This window comes from Ursus maritimus (genome assembly GCF_017311325.1).
Source record: "Ursus maritimus isolate PB19 chromosome X unlocalized genomic scaffold, ASM1731132v1 scaffold_X1, whole genome shotgun sequence".
NCBI lineage: Eukaryota > Metazoa > Chordata > Mammalia > Carnivora > Ursidae > Ursus > Ursus maritimus.
In genome coordinates, this window is record NW_024423319.1 from 104,580,943 (window position 1) to 104,600,882 (window position 19,940).

The 19,940-nt window shown below is 40.3% G+C and overlaps 1 protein-coding gene across 1 annotated transcript in view; it reads right to left on the minus strand.

Moving 5' to 3' along the window:
• POLA1 (DNA polymerase alpha 1, catalytic subunit) overlaps positions 1-18,734 on the minus strand; it is a 308,487-nt gene extending 289,753 nt beyond the window's left edge. Inside the window, exons 1-10 of the mRNA XM_040633339.1 lie at positions 18,598-18,734; positions 13,959-14,083; positions 11,199-11,295; positions 10,216-10,296; positions 3,509-3,624; positions 2,989-3,051; positions 2,029-2,121; positions 1,509-1,596; positions 1,013-1,214; positions 746-924 (exon numbers count right to left, since the gene is read on the minus strand). Of these exons, the coding sequence (XP_040489273.1) occupies positions 746-924; positions 1,013-1,214; positions 1,509-1,596; positions 2,029-2,121; positions 2,989-3,051; positions 3,509-3,624; positions 10,216-10,296; positions 11,199-11,295; positions 13,959-14,083; positions 18,598-18,640 (1,087 nt within the window). The 5' untranslated portion in view covers positions 18,641-18,734. The remainder of the gene's footprint in view (positions 1-745; positions 925-1,012; positions 1,215-1,508; positions 1,597-2,028; positions 2,122-2,988; positions 3,052-3,508; positions 3,625-10,215; positions 10,297-11,198; positions 11,296-13,958; positions 14,084-18,597) is intronic.
• Between the last annotated feature and the right edge of the window lie 1,206 nt (positions 18,735-19,940).

Genomic DNA, 19,940 nt, shown 5'->3' on the forward strand with positions numbered 1-19,940 from the left:
CTGCTTTCCCCTCTGCTCTTAGAGTAAGATCTGAATTCCTCAACATGGCTTTCAAGGTCCTTCATTATCCACCCTTTGCCTTTGCCTCCAACTTCATTTTCTACCAATCTTATCCCTTGATTTACTGGGCTACAACCACATAGGCCTCCTTTCTCTGTCCAGGCCTCTGTGCTCACTGGTTCCTCAGGCTGAAATGCTCTTTCCTCAGCTCAGCATGTGCCTCAAATCTCAGCCCAATGGTGGTCTCCTCAGACAGGCCTTCCTTAGCCATCCCGCAACTAAATGCCTTCACACCGTTTATCCACTCACCTTATTTACTGCCCATGTCCTCACCCCCATTCCCACCCCACTAGAATGTAAGCTCCATTAGGACTGGGAATTTCTCCAGTTTGTTCATGCCATCTTAGTGCCTGGCATACAACAGGTGTTCAATGTGCTGAATAAAGAAACAAATTAATGACTAATTCCATTTAAAATAAAGTGTGTACCTACAACTCTAGATACATCGAAGGTGAACTGCAACTACACATTCCAAAATCACATATAACTGGTTTACGGAAAAAACATTTTTAAGGATTATTCATACCACAACTCCTCTCAACCTGGGCTGCTCACACACTTTACAATGAATGAGTGCTGCTCTCGTACTACACACGTACATGAGGACAGAGCCTTGGCCAATTATAATAACTAAACCACTTAAGGGAAAGGCACTATTCTGCATTAAAGACACACATATGATTACCTGGTTGGTTGTACTGATCTTCATAAGCATCCAGCCAATAAAACTGAAACACCTGCTCCTCATCTGTCCCTTTTACCAGTGGAAGGTGACTGGAATCCACTTGGACTTCCTGGGCTGAGAAACTGCTGTCATCTTCCCGATCAATGTCCCAACAAGAAACATCTGGGAGAAAACTTCCCCTGCAGAAATTACATTTTGAAAACCTTTTAAAATCCAACTGAGTAATTTATAGTGCTACTTGCCAGAAATGTCATAAAATGCTCTTACAAGTAGGACGTGGTCCCTTTCCCAGGATCTGCCTCATGTTTCACCCCCTCTGCTGGCTCACTCTCTTGGTGCCAAGTCTTGACAGCCACAGGCTCCATATCCACTTCCTCAGCCTCCATGGGCTCATCAAAGTCACCATCTTCAAAATCCATTGCTCCTGAGTCCTCCTGGTCATCTATACACAACGCTGGCACTGGCTCTCCTGTAGGCGTCATCACACATTCCCATCATGTACCGCTGCCGTGGAACACGAAGGCCTCCCCAGCACGGCGACGGCAGCCTACCCTTTCTCCCACACTGTATTTGCATTTCTCTTCCATCTCCAAACTGGATGGTTTTTAACTTTTACTGCTGTGGATTCAAATCTTTCACAATTGAACCTGCTATCACAATTCCTTCAAAATCACCTCCACTTCCTCCTTCACGGGGCCTCCACTTCTGACAGCATTTTGCAACTGCTCAACACCCTTGCAGGTCTGCCTGACATCAGACTTACCAGCAAATTCAGCACGTTTAAGAGGAACTGAAGTTAACGGAGGCTCCTTCCTCGAGACAGGGGAAGCAGTTTTTCCTGAAGGAACTGCCTGTAAATATTTTTAAACGTTCAATCAGTTAGACCTGCATACCAAAAAATATGCAACTGTCCTACCCTGACCAGAGAAAATGACAGTTCCCATTTATACAACAATTTTATGTATTATTAATGTAATAGCTTCCATTATTTTACTGTTACCTACATTTACAAAAAAAATACTTGTTTCCAGGAAGAAAATTATTGCATTTAGCACAGCTGTAATACCTATAATAAACACATACTAGTTACTAAAAATTTACTATGAAAAAACCAGGCACATGCTATTTTTGAAATACATGAAACTATATAATGAAACGGGAGTCCTAATTTAAAACTAAAATCAAGAACAAATTCAAAAGCATTTCCCTCATATAGAAAATCAACAAAGTAAGTTTTAAGCAATAATATAAATCAAGATTGAAGGTATTTCCACACACTTTACCTTGGGGGTGTGCACAGAGAAGGGATTCGGTGAAGCTCCAACGGATCTTTTCTTCTTTGGTATCATTACAGGTGGTGGAGTTATTTGAGGTTTCTAAAGGGAGGAATAAGACATTCCCCGCCATGCTTAGCTTACCACAAGACAGAAAAAGTGCATTTCTTCCCCCACTGAAGCCCAATAAGCAAAGCATTTTTTCCTTCCCTGCTCCCCCCACAGATCTATGCTCATGTACTGCAGTTACTATAGCAACAATACCACAGACTCATGAAAAAACCAGAATAGATATTAAATCCACCTCTCACCAATTTTTTCTTTTTTACAACTTAACATACTTTTCCCCTACCCTTCCAGGATATTACATTTAAAAACTGTCAAGCTAGAACCACACGTGTCGGTGTTAGTTGTTTTAATCAAGGATTACTTAGAAAGAAAACACACCTCTAAATGAGTTTAGTCTTCACGTGAAATAGCCCAACTGCAAATTCCCGGAGCAGCTGAGCCTGTCTGAGTTCTCTCAGGGACAGCTGACTGACTCTTCCTTCACTCCCTCTCTGAATTCAAGATGAGGATCTCACGCCTGATTGTGCAGACTGACAGGTTTCAATCTATTTCGGGAACATACACTGCAGCAACTGAACACAAGCAGTGCGCATTCTCAGAACTGACTCGTGTGTATATATTCTTACTATTTCAAACACATCCCCACGCAGCTCCGTCGACATAATTACATAAACCTGTAACAGCTGGAAACTACTCACCCAACGTGGTAAGAAACCAATCTGGAGAGGTGTTTGGGCAGGGGGCTGATTTTTTTTGTGGGGTTTTTATGGGGTGTATGTGGTGGTATTGTCACTGAAGTTTTTGTTTTAAATTCTAGCAACAGTCTGTTTTGTAAAATTACTGAATTGTTTCTTCAGCCTATGTCCCCGCCTATTTGACAACTCCCAGAGAATGACTTACCTCAGTGTTCAGATCTTGTAGAATGTCACCTAGCAGATCATCCTTGGACAAGTCTACAGCCTTCTGGAAATTATAAAGAGAGGCAGAATGAGAAAGCCCTGCACTTCATGTTTTCATGCAGACCATGTGTCTGTGAAAGAAGAACCCAACAAGTCAGTCCTTGCCTTTTCAGTCCTGAGCGCTCATCCGTTCACAGATCTTAACAACCACCTGTGTACGTGTAACTCCTAAACCTAGAGCTCCCATCCTGTTTTCACCCTCATTCCATGATCCTCCTGCTAATCAATGAAACAAACACACTGTCCATGCCGCTTTTCATTCACTTTTCTACCTCCAAGTTCCAAACAATGAGGTGCCTAAATTCACCTGGAAATCTACATCCACCTTCGTGACTGAAATCAGGAAGCTACAACTGAAATAGCTGAGCTCAAACACACTGACCACCTATTGTATATACAATCAACTACTAAATTTACTTCTCAAAGGAAAAGACAAAATATCAGAAAACCACGAAACTCACATCTGCAGTCTTCTTCCCAGCACTAGCAATGAACATTGACTTGATACTGTTTGGTTTTGTCACCGCAGCCTTCTTTACATTCCTCCTGTCTTTGGTACGTGCTTTATCATCTTTTCCTGTTGGAATATAACTGATTTATAAACATGTACCAGCAAAAATCAATATGGGAAACTAAAAGCCAAGTCACTTGCCCTCTGTACAGGAAAATGAGAAGAAAAAAAGAATTCAATACAAAAATATGAGATTTTAAACACGGAACAGAGGAACGAATTGTTAAAGGCAGTTTAATTCAGGAAAACTTAGGCTAAATGTTATTATGAAAACTGATGATGGAGCACCTTGCTGGCTCAGTTGGTGGAGCGTGCGACTCTTGATCTCGGGGTTTTAAGTTTGAGCCCCACGTTGGGTGTAAAGATATTAAGAATAAAATCTTAAAAAACTGATGAAATACTACTTAAATACCAGAATAAGTTATTAAGTGGTACTGTTTAACAGCTATTATTAGTGTGAATAAAAATCTTGTTAAAAGGTGGGGGGTATTTTTGTGTTTTTTTTCCCCAAGAGAAATAAAACAATCAAGCTCATCTGGAACCAGGGTATTAGTCTAACAGGCTTCACGAGATCATCTTTTTAGTGCTATCCTAAATCTGGCAGGAAAACTAACTATGAAGAAAGAGGATTACCAGTCACGTTAGTATAGCATCCTAATTTCCATCTTACGAGGAACAGCAACTATACACACACAATATATTGTAACAACACTAAATGGCACGGAGACATCTGCTCAGTAAAGAACAACTTATGCCATACGTTTTCTCTTATGGCCATGTGTAAATCACCTACGAACTCTTCTAATACTGTCAGTTTTACTCCCTCTTTCTGATTCATTCCAGAGAAAGTCTCTACCTCAAAAAGACCTAAAATGAATAGCTCATATAGTGTGGTAGTGACATAGGAATACTCAGACCAGATGAAATAGAAAATTCAATCTAGAAAAGACCAAATTACTTATGGAATTTAGCTCATAATAAAGATGGCATCTCATATCAGTGGGGAGAAGATGGACTTTTTAATAAGTAGTGTTGGCTACCCATTTGTAAAGAAGTAAGCCAGTATAAACACCAAATAAATCACAGATCAAAATTTTTAACATGAGCATATGCAAGACTTTAGTAAAAAGGCAAGTTCCAAGGCACCTGAGTGGCTCTGTCAGTTAAGTCTCCGACTCTTGATTTCAGTTCAGGTCAGGTCATGATCTCAGGGTTGTGAGATCGACCCCTGTGTTGGGCTCTGCGCTGGGCATGGAACCTGCTTAAGATTCTCCCCACCCCCCGGCCTTTCTCTCTCTCCCCATCTCTTAAAAAAAAAAAAGGCAAGTTCCTTTGTAACCTGGGTGTGGGGAAAGTCTTTCTAACTGATTCAAAGTCCATCTGCAAGAAAACAAAACTGATAAATTCAATTACAACAGAAACAAGTGTAAAGACAAAACATGAGAAAATGTTTACAATGTTTTGCAGATAAAGGACCAATTCCTCTGACAAAAAAAAAAAAAGCCCTGGATTATTAAAAAGCCCCCAAACCCAAAAGGAATGTGCACAATAAACACGCACATACAGTTCACATAAAAAATATATAAACAGCTATTACATTTTATGAAAAGATGCTCAACTTCATCTGTAAAAGAAATGCAAATGAAAACCACACTGAGATGTCGTTTCTCATTTATCAGAGTGGCAAAACTCCAAGAGCTTCACAATGCACTCTATTGTTGAGGCCATAGGAGTATAAATTGTTGGGAGATGGGAACTCAAATTGTTCATGGGAGTGTAAAATGGGACAAGTCCTACAGCAATAGCTCATAAAACTTCATGTGCATTTTCCTCTCTGTGCCAACAATCCTCCTTCTAGGAATTTTCTCCGAGGAGAACACAATATGCACCAAGTTATTCAATGCAGAATTATCTGTAAAAGCAAATTACTGAAAATCTTATTGACGACTCAGCAAAATCATTTGAATACACCATCATCATACATTTATACAGTAAAATACTATCCAACAATATAGAAACAAGTAAAAAAGAAAAAAGATCTCTATGTGCTAATATAGGATGATTTTCAGGATATCATATTAAGCGAAAAAACACAAAGTACAAAAGCATCTATAGAAAAATATCTTTTGTGTAAGAAAAAAAGTAAATAAAAATAAATACACATAATTCCATTCCTGGGTAGATACCCCAAAGAACTGAAAACAGGTGTTCAAACAAAAACTTGCACACAAATGTTTATAGCAGCACTATTCACAATAACCAGAAAGTGGAAACATCCCAAATTCCATCAACTAATAAATGGATAAACAATGAGGTCTATCCATGCAATGGAATATTATTCGGTCATAAAAAAGAATGAAGTACTAATACATGCTACAACATAAGGGAAACTTGAAAACATCATGCTAAACAAAAGGAGCCAGGCACAAATGGTCACATATTTTATCATTCCATTTACCTGAAATATTCAAAATAGGCAAATCCATAGAGACGGAAAGACTAGCAGTTGCCAGGGGATCGGGGAAGGAAGACTGGGGAGTGACTGCTTAATGGATATGGGTTTCCATTCAGGGGGATAAAAATGTTCTGGAACTAGATAATGGTCATGGCTATAAGCACTGTTAATGTATTAAACATCACTTATGATAAATTGTACATATAAATTGTATATGTATTTAACCACAATAAAAAGGGCAATTTTCCATATGCCTAAAAATGAAAAAGTTTGTAGGACATTTGTGAAAAATATAAGAGAAATAATTTTTTATTGGAAACAGAATATAATTAATGGCCAAAATGTTTAGAATACAAAATACAGGGGCGCCTGGGTGGCTCAGTCGTTAAGCGCCTGCCTTCAGCTCAGGGCGTGATCCCGGCATTCTGGGATCGAGCCCCACATCAGGCTCCTCCACTGGAGCCTGCTTCTTCTCCTCCCACTCCCTCTGCTTGTGTTCCCTCTCTCGCTGGCTGTCTCTCTCTGTCAAGTAAATAAATAAAATCTTTAAAAAAAAAAGAATACAAAATACAGGTCCTAATACAGGTTATCAAAAGAGAGGGTGAATAGAGGTTTGAATAGCAAGGAAGGTTTCATAAGCAGGCTTTAATCTCACCATTGTAGGTTAGTAGTATCTAGAGAGAAGGACAAAAAGAAACATAAAAAATAGGAGTCAACATTTGATGTAGAATCTTCCACAATTTTAGTGCTTCTGTTTGTTTCATTCATTTTCCTACTAATTTTTTTCATTAGGACTTAGTTAATATTTTCTGTCTCTATTTGAAAGCACGTCAGGGACTGGATCCACACCATAGAGTTATCCTTTTACAGCTATGCAAAACTCTACAATTTCTTCTAAGTCCTCAAAGTGGATTGCAAAATTCCATTTCCCTTCCTAAGATCTTGAGACTTTATTGGGCTCTCCTAAGGGACACTGAAACAGTGGGCACTTGTGGATGCATGGTGGCAAAGCATGGAATAAAGACTTCCAAGACTAGCTCTCCTCCAGAATGCCAAGTCCTTTTCTTTGCTGATGTGTTACTATGAAGAGGTAACAAGATGACAATGGAAACACAAAGATGGCTCATTTACTCAACAAATGCTGCATACTTTCTCTGCACTTGCTACTGTGACTGGCACTGAGATGACTAGGACACGGGTCCTTTTCTCAAGAACCTCCCTGTCCAGTGGAACCTAATTTACAGCCAACAAAAGTCATGTCCAGGTAAGTGATAGGACTCATTCAAAATGATACAGGCAACAAACATAACCAGAACTCGAACAATGGCCTCCTCAGTTCGGGGAGATAAAAAAGCACACAGGCTCCTTTTTTCTCTTCTTCATGGACACACAAAAACTAGAAATACACAATTAGCCACATTGTGACCAAACAGCACCATTGTGTAGCCACACTGTATAGCCACACTGTGACCAAACAGTACCTACATTACACAGGTTGGCAGAAACAAGAAAGACAGTTTGCATATTTTAACTTAACTAATGAATAAATAAATAACATCCCACATTTAAAAAATACACACACCCTTATTTTTTTTGTAAAAGGAAAAACATGAAGGATAATCAGAAACTATTAAAAATGGTTACCTATGGAAATGCGTAGAAATGAAGAAGTAGAAAGCACAGGGATGAGAGTAAGACTTACTTGAGTCTATCTCAATATCGTTTTGATTTTGAAATCATAAAAATGTCTTACAATATTCAAAAAATAAAATTAAAAAGAAAGGATTTTTTAAAACCCTAATACGAATACAAACACCAAATGAACCTATAAACTGGTAAAATAGCATACAGAAAAAATTACTTCATATACCTTCCAAACACAATTCTCTAACTAGACACCTTTACCACGATATAAACCAAATAAAACTGGAAAGAAATTACAAACTTCATTTAGGAAGGTTGTCAGGAGACATCCTGGTTTAGTAGCTCTAAAATTTCTAAAATTATTTTCTGTCTATTTTAGAGGACAAGGGTTTTCACTGGGGTTGAAGGCAGATACAAATATAGAATTGGGCAAGATAAAGAAGAACCCTGTGGTGCTGTATTTGAATTGAATATATCAGTATGAAACCATGACATATATATAAAGTCTCTGAACTCTGTTCACCAAAAGGGTCTAGAAACCATTACACCCCAGTAGCAGGAAGTACCATCCATCCCCGAGATCTGAATACCATTCTCCATTAAAAGAGCCATGACTCTTGGGGGAAATGGTTGATTTCAGGTCTGGGACAAGAATAATACAAGGAGAACCTGGAACATCTTGTTGGTCCAGGAAGCAAGGAAATGCTCAAAGACTGATGGGGTCATGTCAAAAGGACACAGGAGGCAGCTCAAAGAGGCTTCCACTGCCAAATGTGGGATAATTTGAACATCACAAAGAAAATTAATGATAATGAATACTGAACTGTAACAGTAATTTTCAGTCCATGAGTTTGAAGTGATCATTTTAAAAAGGAGAGGAAAAAAACATCAGTAGATGCTGAAAGCACTGGGTGATACCTGGTGGGGAAAAGAGACACAGGGTCTCAAATTATTGGCCCATATTTACATTAACCCGAAGGTGGAAAGGTAGCTTTATAAGGAGAGATCTGACAAACATCATTTTAACCAAGAGATCAAACTTAATATCACCAAAAATGGGACAAAGTGACCTTATGCGCCCCTGGTATGATCAGTGGGAAAGACACAATTTCATCGATATCATACTTTTGTCAGGATATTTAACCTGACTTTACGTACCAAAAAGCAATCAGGCAATTCCCAGACCATGGGAAATTCAACAAAACCAGCCTAGTCCCTTCAAAGATGTCAAGATCATGAAAGACAAAAAAAAAAAAAAAAAGCCAGAGGGGGAGGAGGAGAGAGACGGCGCTGCTCTACACTAAGACTCAAGAGGCATAAAAACTAAAGTGGACTCTGCATCTGAAAAAACAATCATTTTGGGCTAACTGGGGAACTCTTAATACGAACCAACATATTAGATGATACCATGAGAAGAGTACTGTGGCTAAGTAGACAAGCATCCTTGTTCCTAGGAGGTCACTGATGAAGCATGTAGAGGTGAAGTATCATGGTGTTTACAACTTACTTTCAATAAGTTGACCAAAATAAAGTCTGTTTGTATACAGTTGGGAAGGGGGAAGAGGAAGAAAGTAAACAAATGTAGAAAATGTTAAAAATCCACAATTAGGGCCCAGGCTTTCTGAAGAGGGCAAGATCACACAGATTTTAGGCTTTGCACCCACACACATCTGTCTGGTGTTATGGCATATCCTTCTTTGTATTTTTCTCTTTTTTTTAAACACTTTTTAAAAATGAAAAAACCATTCTGAGCTGGGGAGCTACACAGTAACAGGCATGATTTCCTTCTGGGGAAATGAAAATGTGAGACTGTGGTGACTATAGTCTGTGACAGAGTCCAACTCTGTGACTATAGTAAACACCATCGAAATGTACACTTTAATAGGTGCACTGTATGGGATGTGAATTATAGCTCAATAAAGCTGTTTAAAAGAAACTGGCTGTGAGTGGGCCATAGTTTGCTGACCCACGATCTACACTTGGTGATAATAACGAAGCAAATCAAAAAAACAGATACTGAAGATAATTTCCCCTTCACATTTTACAGAAACTAAATCAGGCTTGTTTACTCAAAAAAAATGTTTTGCCAATGATTATGCAGCTAAGAAAATCTGACGCATTCATTTATATCATTTTAAATTTTGATTAGACAAAGCAAGTTGATTACTAAACCTTATTATTGTACTGTACTACTATCAAAGAGCTAAAATTTTAAATACATCAATTCAGTAGGAATTAAAAGACATCACTTATTGCTGCAGCTCTCAAAATCAGCAAGTCTAAAATGACCACACAACTGAAATTCAAAAATAAGTAAAAGAGCAAACTCTTTGGATGATAAGAGTCATGAAACTTCATTTCATGGTGTTGTTTTTGCTTTTTACATTTAATTTTGACATCACTATGCTTCCCTCCATATTACAACATATTCTACACCTAAAAACAATTGTGGTAGGTCCTTTTCCTTTAAAGGAAACTGTGTCAAAGTACCAAGTCATCTCAAATTTTGCTTCTTTCAATCTCAAAATGGCACTCTCTTGAAAACAAAATGTAAGTACCTTTCTCATGAGAATCAAGCGCATCGTCTTCAAGGTCATCATCAAAAATTTCTCGGCCATCTTCCACATAGCCGATACCATCTGCAGGAACAAAATTTAAAATTGGGATCAAGTTTCTAAAAGTGGCCAGTAATATTTTAGCCAAAACAACAACAAAAACTCCTTTTATACTGACTCAGATATTCTCCTGGCCTATGCCATTTTTAAGTGCAGCAGAATCCTGTTCAGACAGGTGTCAGATGAATATAGCATCTACACAGCAGGTTTGCTATGTCAAAACCAAAGGATTTATGCTATGCCCATCTAGGTGAGCTAGGGAAATGATCTGGCACAATAGGATGCTTAACGGTAGTTTTACTCTACCAAAAGAATAAAAAGCAAAAGAATCGAGGCCCGGAAAAGCACCTCGGTCTATGAGGGAAAACTGGCAATACTGGCTAAGTCCAACTACAGAAATAGAAACATAAATATGGTCTCAGGTGCAGTCCACGCTGCTCCCTGTGGTCAGGCGGTCAGCAACCGCATGCCCAACAAGTCACACTCGACAAGCAGGAACGAGTGAACTTTCAACATGGGTTGTAAAAAACATCAGGACTAGCCTCTATCTGGTGCTGTCGACCGTCCAAGTTACTCTTCATGCATATAGCTTTGTGTAATTCTCACAGCCACTCTGTGCAATAGACAGTTTTCTTATCCCCACATCACCTGAGGATACCCCACAGGCACGTGGTTCCGCCCAATTCCTACAGAGTCATTTCCTGGAGGACTTACCTGAGGTATGTGCCTGCATTCTCCAAAATACCCCAAAATAAACTTTCTATTGTACTCGCTCTGCACTCTCAACTTATTCAAGAAAAATCTGAACCAACAATACCATCTTAACAGTGTCTTACATCTGCTCATGAAAAGCAGCAACTCTACCACATAAGACTTGACGAAAAGCAACTAAAACAATGCCTAGGAGGCAATTTCTTCCCACATACCATCATCCACGATCCAGTCATCATCCTGGCGGGCCTGAACCAGCTTCGAATACTGTTCTTCATCAACCTCTTCATAAACGCTTGTGAAGTCCTCAACCTGCCGCCATAAAAGTTTGAGAAAGCTTCAAATGGAGTGAAAGTGTTAAACAATTCTGATGAAAAATTGTCAAATTGAAACTGGAATGGCAGCCTGAAGGAGTAGCGGCAACCAAATCATGAGTTCTGACATTCAACACCACTACCAGGTTTGCCTTAAATAGACATCAATTAACTTAGTATTCCTTTTAGGTGGGTGTTAACACAAGATATTAAATGATTCCATTAGCATAATATACTTGTCACACCATCAATTACTCATCTACTTCATAAAAAACAAACTGAATTATAGCCAATTCTTTGTTAGCTGCTTTGGGGATTATTCACTTGTAATTTCTAGACTGGTTTCACCTGTACTTAGCAAACCCATAAGGCATGCCAACTCCCTCTCCCCTAGCTGATGTTGCCCTGCAAACTGACAATTTTAGTAACTATTCAACCAACCAAATGTAGTTCAAAAGGAAACTTTCCCCCACCTATTCCCCTCCTCAAATCAGCAAAACAATCATACTCTTTATTCTACGGGCACACTAGAAATAATTTTTGAGTGATCCTTATTTGCATTACCATGGATCCCCTACCATTCTCAGGTCTTGAGACTGCAGACACTGAAATGCTGAGCTGTGTGAAGGGCAAGTTCTCCAATAACATGAGCTGCCCAACTGCCAGAGGGCCAGAACGCCGGTAACTCTTGGCACGAAGAGAGTAGACCACTTCAGCACAGTTTAAGCAACAAACAGAACAGAGGCACATGGCACATGACCTCAGCTGCCATCGACTTGCCCAGATGAGAATCTGGTGGGCTGCTCAGAAGAACTCATAGATACCGATAAAAACTGCCCCCTTCTCTCCAGAGGTCAAGCAGGTAGGGGGTGGAGGAAATGACTAACTCCAGCTGAAGAGCTAAGACTCCAGGAAAAACCGCTGGGACACAGAGCTTTGAGTCCAACGGGCAGAGCTGACTAGACTCCTGCCACAGCTACGAGAACTTTTAACAATTGCAGGATCAGGCTTAGTTTTCACCTGCTGTTTAACCTGTTCTGTAGGGATCACTGGCAAATGTTGATTTGGCCTTTCACCATCTGATAATAGAAACTACTGCCCTACCAAATTAAGTTTTGACTCAACACAAACACAAACTAGTCCAATTAATATTACTATACTGACCAATTTCCTTTGCGCAGGGGAAGGGAACTGGCAGGATTGTGTTAGTTGAAGTCCATTAGGTGCCTTATTTAAGCAACTCACTTTATACTATCAAAAAGACACCAGAAAACTACCTTAGAAAAACATTTTGAGTAAAAAGTCATTGACTCTATGTCAAAAAAAAACGTGCTACTGCTCGGCATGAACTCTTAGAGCCATGCAATTAACATGAGTGATTAGAGGAAAATCAGTCACATTGTGTCAACATCTGAAATGCCCCCACACAACTCCTTTAAAGAAGTACGTACATTAAAATGCTTTACTCCTGCTTTACTGTAATCCTTTTAGCAACCCTTTGTGATCTGGTTGACTCACTTAACTCGAGTGACTAATGCCAAATGACAAAAATCCTCTTCTACTTTCTTAATTGCACAACACAGTAGAGGCCATGGTTAAATATGCATATTCTGAAGCCAGACTGCCTGTGCTCAAATCAAGGCTCTGCCACTGTGACCTCAGGATCCTCACCTATGAAATGCTGTTAATCACAGTATCTAACTTTTCATGATTATTGGAAAGATTAAATAAATGAATTTATTTGTAAAAGCACTTAGAACAGTGTTCGCTAAAAAAGTATAGTAGCAGCTGCTGTTATCATTTTTTTCTCGTATTAATTAATCACTTTCAAGCCCTGAGGCAGCTGAGATCATCAGGAAGCACACTGAAGGTGAAGCCAGACAATGCTGTGTTAGATGGTAACCACTCCAGTTTTTTGTTTTGTTTGTTTTTTTTTTTACCTGCAGGCCAACAACAACAGTGGTTAGAGGAAAATGGCCAAAAGGGTATCACATTCAATCTTATACACAGGACATAGCAGAAGTAAGGCCCAAGTCCTCACCCACTGCAGATGAAATTAGGAACAATTTTCTCCAAGGAAAAGTAGTGCTTAGCTAGACTGCTCAATACCTTAAGAGTAAAGTAAAAGCATTTCTAAGTTCCTCAAACAAAGCTATGAAACTTACCAAGCTGCAGTGTGCTGTTTTTTTTAAAGAGTTTATTTATTTATCTGAGAGACAGTGAGCAAGAGAGAGCAAAGCACACGAGTAAAGGGAGGGGCAGAGGGAGGAGGGAAAAGCAGACTCCCCGCTGAGCAGGCAGCCCAATGCAGGACTCAGATCCCAGGACCCCGGGATCGGGATCATGACCTGAGCCGAAGGCAGACGCTTAACCAACTGAGCCACCCAGGCACCCCATGCAGTCAGCTTAATAAGGAAAAAAATGTATAGCTACTTTCATTTCAGAATTTAACAGCATCTGTAAAGCGCCTTACAGGAACTTAAAGAGCCAAGTAGTTGACACAATGCATAAATCTACCTCATGCCCATGCTTGCTCAATAGTAAGAAATTACTCCTAAAAGCATGAAATATATGCATATTTCTAATCAATGACAAAGGGGACATAAAATACCTACGGGCTATGAATAAGATAATGCACAGAAGAAAAAAATGGTTACTTACTTCATATTTATACTTCTCACCAGCTTTAGCCCTTTTCAGTCTTTCTAGAGCTTCCTGGCGCCCTCTCTTTGATTTCTTTTCTCGCCGGGATCGAGAAGCTACAAAACTCCCTGAATCTGACACCGCTGAAAAAAAGCCAAGTTTACATGAAATGTTACAAAATTTCAGCCATCTTCCCTCAGTAACAGGAACATTTCTAGTCAACAGGAACACAATTTTAATATACAAATGGATACTTTTCATACTGTAGATGGTTCTTGAAGGTCACGTTCATGCAGCTCCTGTGACTCCAGAAATTTTCTCTAAGACCCAGTTAAAACAACTAAAGCAACTGTTATTTTACCCTCCAAAAAGAGGAAAATTCCAAATTCAACTGATACACAGTAGAGAAAGGAAATGAGCCATTAGTCCATAACATTTCCATTAGAAATGACAGGCCGTAAGTAGAGTTATAAAAAAAGGACAATTCATTTTGTATTCTATTAATCAAAATTTGAAAGGCTTTAAAGGAGAATCTGCTCTCTACAAAGCACTAGGTGCTCTGAAAGACAAAAAGATCAGCAAGACATGGTTTCTGTACTCACCGAATGTATAATCTAAAATAGGAGATAAGGAGCAACCAACTCAAAAACAATCTTTAGAATATATGCCCTGACAGAGATTCAGATAAAGTGTTTGGAATTTCAAAGCAGGGATAAAGTGGGGGGTCAGGAGAATTTAAAAACATGGCTCTGAAGAGATTCTTGATTCCTTCACTGATTTCCAGGCCTCATTCACTTGGTTAGGACATAGGATGATAGTGCAAAATTACAAAGATTAAAACGTATTTTGTCAAAAAGTACTGGAATACCAGAAGGCCTCAGTGTTCATTCATTCAACTTTTGAATTACTCTTGCTTTTGGTCATTATAAACTGACCACAACACATACACTGAAGAGTTCATCCACAAAACTAAGACTTTCATTTACGAGCTGATGAATAACCAAGTCAAGCAGACAGTGCTGCCTGCCAGCCATGCATTTTGGCTTAACACGATTGCCATCTATGTCTGTGAAACTGACTTTTTAAATTGTATTTGGTGCTAATTATTTCATAAAAAGAAGGAGGCACAGAAAGAAGTATTGATAAGATGCATCTGAAAGCTCCAACCCCTCTGGAACGTTCATAACAACATTCAACTCACGGACAAAACATTTGACTGAAATAGAAGATGCAATTTAAAGAACATGTACCAAATGCTGACAATAAACTGCTGGAAACTAAATCTTACAGGTGAAGCATAATTAGAGATCTTATTATTTTTCTAGCTTTCTAGAAATGGAATCTCTTTCGAACATCTCCGTCTATTGTCTGACTTTCCCATTTGACTTTTAAATCCATTTTCATAAAGGCATTAAGTAAAAATTAAGGAATGCAGGTACTTAATGATGACAGCCACAAAATCTTGGGCATCACTCAAATGATTTCAAAAAATCATGAGCAGGTCAACATGACAAGGTTTCGGAGATTCCCCTTAAAGACGCCGTCGACCCCTTTAGTAGACTCTTCTGACAAAACAGATAGTTCTTCACATGGACTTACTTCACAGGCAACGATGTGCCATTCTACAGGGTTTGGGGTACAATTACAGGAAGGAAGAGTTGCCTATCCTTAAGGGGGCTTACAGTCAAATAAAGCAAAAGGACCTGAGGCTCCCTCCATCATACAGACATGGTACCACAGAAGACATAAGGACAAGTTACTGAGGAACACAGAAAAATGCTGCTAATTTTGTCTGAGAAATCAGGGAAGGCTTCAGGGGAGGTATCCAACACAGACCCAGAAAGAGCATTAGAATTTCACCATCAGAGCATAGGGGGAAAGGGGGCAGAAGCACAGAAAAAAAGCATGAGCCAAATTACAAAGGGATGAAACTGCAAGGTGTATTCAGAAACCGAGAGAAAGTCAGCATGGAAGGTAAATTTTACATGAGAGTGCAGAGTGGGAGAACAGGAGACTAGGGAGAAGCAACACAATCTGGCTCCACCACTTACTGGGTGACATGAGACCACCAGTTAACATCTCTGAGCTGCAGTGACCAGATGCCTTGTTGTTGGTTTTTAAGCTGCCCAGCACCTCAACCTGTTTGTGAAATCCCCTTCTTATAAAACTTGATGGGACTCAGAGCCCAAGTCCCACTACAGAAGCTGAAAAAGCCAATGCTCTTTCCCACACGCCCTTACAGCTAGGACATGAAAAGGCTCCATCAATCAGGAACACCTGCTCAGACTTTAAATCAGAAGCTAGTGTCAGAAGGAAAGTGGGTGGGCTAATGGAAGATTCTAGAAGCAGCAACAGCTGCAAGAGGATTACCTGGAGTCACAGAGCCAGCAATGTCCCAAGGTACAAACTGTAACATCAAGTACTTGGCCATGGCTGGCAATGACCTCCTCACTAGACCAGTTTCGTGGCACAACTTTAATCACCGTTCCTGACTAAGCAGCCCCGCCAATGATTCTCCAGTCCGCCTGGAGTTTCTGTGAATAACACAATATCCTTCTAATCCCTAAAATACTTAAATTCCCTTTTTTCTATTTACATCAGCTAGAGTTGGCTTCCGTAGCTTACACCTAAGGACTCTGACTAATGCAGAGCTTCAGGGTCCTCACCTGTGAAATGGGGATAATCATGTCTGCTTCATAAAGCTGTAAAGGATTAAATGAAGATCCTTGGCTTGCTTTGTACTCAGCAATACAGAATCCCATTTAATGTATGTGTATGTGTGTATAGATGCAGGGGAGACACACACACATACACACCAACACACACAGCCCCCCCCCACACCACACCCAACAGTACCATTAGTCTAGCTTCTAGAAAGCAAAAATAAAGCAAAGTGGTTTTCTCAGAGAAGCCTCAATATAGCACCACACATAATTAGCTCTTTACCATCTCAACTCCAGGAAGACAGAAACTATGTCCAGCTTACCTATCATTTTAACAGTGTAACACCAGAGCCTGGCAGAATGCCTATACCTAGTAGGTACGTAATAAATATTTGCTGAATGAACAAATGAATAAACCACTGTACCTGCTTTTTTAAATCATTAAACTCTCCCTGATCCCTTTTCATATGAAATAATAGCTAGTTATAGACCTTTCAACTTTTCACTGCCATTGTCAAGGTACCCTACCTTCTAATACCTAAGAGAAAAAAGGCCTAGAATTTCCTTCTTGGAATGTGTCCAATGCTTCATGCAGGTAAGTTAACAACAACAACAAAAAAGCATGAACAAAATCCATTACAAAAGTTTAAATATTTGGTTCAAAATTACCATCTGAAGTACCCCCATCCTCCCCAAAAGCAGACAGACAGTAGCCTGCAACAGTCTTTCAGGTAACAATCTTTCCGCTCTAAGGGAAAAATTCCAGTCACAAGTCTCCAGCAACTACTTAATCAACACCATGACTTAAGGGGGGGGGGTCTCAAGATTACACAGTATCCTCCAAAGAGTGATTTCTTGATGTTCACAGATGACGTACAGTTTTTAGGGTGAAGAAAGACACCTTAGTGGCATGGCAAATCACTGATGGAGGGTTGCAAAGACTGTTCACATACTCACATCCCACATCTCATTTGTAATCCAGGCTAGACGACTCTCCAAAACAAATTGTCTTAAAAACGAAAGGCTAGAACAAATTGATATCTGTGATTCACAACTAGGTGAACGCAAAGGAAATTGATTAGAAAGCAGGTTCTCATTAATGGAAATGTATCTGAGTGACAGGAGATGTACCTTGAGCTAAGAAAGTAAAGCATCTGATTTTAAAGAAGTTCACTGAAGTTAAGTCACACTTTGGTTTTGAACACCGTTCAAAAATCAGAAATCAGACAAAGTCATTTACATTTTTGTATTCTATTTTTGGAAATAAAAGATTACCACTGAAAACGGAGTCATATACAGGGCATCCCAAATGCTTCTGAGCTGATGCTTTTTTTGGGGGGGGGGGAACTTCACCAAAGAGGACTACATTGTGAACACTATTTCTACGCAGAACTTGAAGAACTTTCCACAGAATTTGAAAGAAAAAAATTGGTAATGCATGAAGTAGAAACCCATTTCCTACAAAGACAAAACGCATTTGTATCTTCTGGTGACAGCCCTGAGACCTTTCTTTCCTGCTGAGTTACAACGTATAACAATTTCCCTGGGAGTTTCTATAGAAAGGGCGCACATCCGTTCTGTCCTAGCCCTCAAGCAGATACTTGGGGCCAGAGTTGTTAGGTACTTTGAACCAAGACTGTAACCCACCGGGGCCACTCTGATGAAGGTGTGCCCAGCACGTGGAATGCAGTCACCAAAAGAAATAACAAGAAAATGCAGAGTAGTGCGGAGACCAACAGTGACACAGGCCCTGCAAGGGATGCGCTCTGGTTTGCCAGGAGCAAACGGCCCTGTGCGGAAGCCCCACCCGACACTAAATGGGTCCCAGCCGGGGACAACCGAGGTCCGCGCCCAAAAGGACCCGTCAGGCAACCCGGACGCGTGCCTCCCTAAGAAAAAATAAAAAAGACCTCTCCAGAGCCCTCACCACCCGCAATCATGCCGTGGTCCCTGCACTCCTAACGCGGTACCCCCCGTGCGGGGTCGTCCCTCACCGCTCGACCCCAGGTCGCAGTCTTCGCCGTGCACGGGCGCCATGGTCCTGGAGTATCCCGATTCCGCGCCAACCAGCCTGAAACTGGCGCGGGGGCCGACACAGGCGCCAGGATGAAAGCCAATCAGAGGCTCCGGAGGCTGCGGACTTCCGCCCGGAAGGCCACTGACGTGCCGCGCCGCGCCGCGCCGCGCCCCGCCGCGCCGCGCCCCGCCCCCGGCCTTCCCGCGGACGCGAGTTTGGCGCCCTGTTATGACCCCTTAGGGAAAAAGCTCGAGGGACTGGGAGGCCGAGGAGAGCGGGGAAAAAGAAGCGGCCGGGCGCTGGAAAGGAGCCGCCAGGAAGCTCGCTGCGCAGGCGCACCCATGCTGATGGGAAAAGATTTGGGCGAGTTGGAGTAGGGACTCTCTGGTTCTGAGAGTTGATTTTCCGAGAAAAAAGACGCGGGCGGGCAGTAGGATGGGCGTGGTTGGACCCGTTTCCCCAGAGCCTTGGGAAAGCGACTGCCTCCTGCTGCGCACTCTGAGTCTTGCCTGATAACTTTGCTTCTTCGCGTGTGAACACACTCGCTGTGTTTATAGATACATGTGTGTGTGTATGTATACATATGTATGTATATATATAAAGCACTATCTTACCCAATTGACCAAAAGAAGCATCATCAATAAGGGGCAATCATACGCCTCCTTATGTGGTGCACTTGGAAAAGGGAACAACATCACCTATATAATCTTCTTGCAAAAAATGTTTAACCTGAATTTAACCATGAAGAAACAATCAGATATATTCAAAGCATAGAACGGTCTATAAAACATCTGACCCAGACTCTTGCAAAATGTCAGTGTTACGAGAGAAAAAAAAGGACATTAGATTCTCGTATTCGGTACAGTGCACATAACGTATGTATCTCATTTTATCTTTTTCCAAATAGGTATAACATTTTTATACATGTGCCTGCCCCACATTTGTAATATTTTTTCCTGCACTTTTGCCAACATACTTGTTGCTCTCTTCCTCATGGGACAATTTTATAATACCATTTTCTTTAAAGAGAATATAAAGATAATTCAGTCTGTCCTCCAGCAGGGTTGATCAATGTTTGCTTCTTAATTTCTGATTTTTTAGAAATTTTTCTTTCAGCTTTACCATTACTTATATGACCCATATGTTGTGATATATAACACATAGTAATTCACACTTAAATCCACTCATTGTTTAAAGCACTAGTACAGATTTATGCCTATACTTTCCCTTTAAAAAAATTGTTGCAACTTTGATAGTATAAAGTTTATTCCTAACAGGAGAGAACTGTTTTGGCTAGGCATCAATAAGAACCAAATCTTT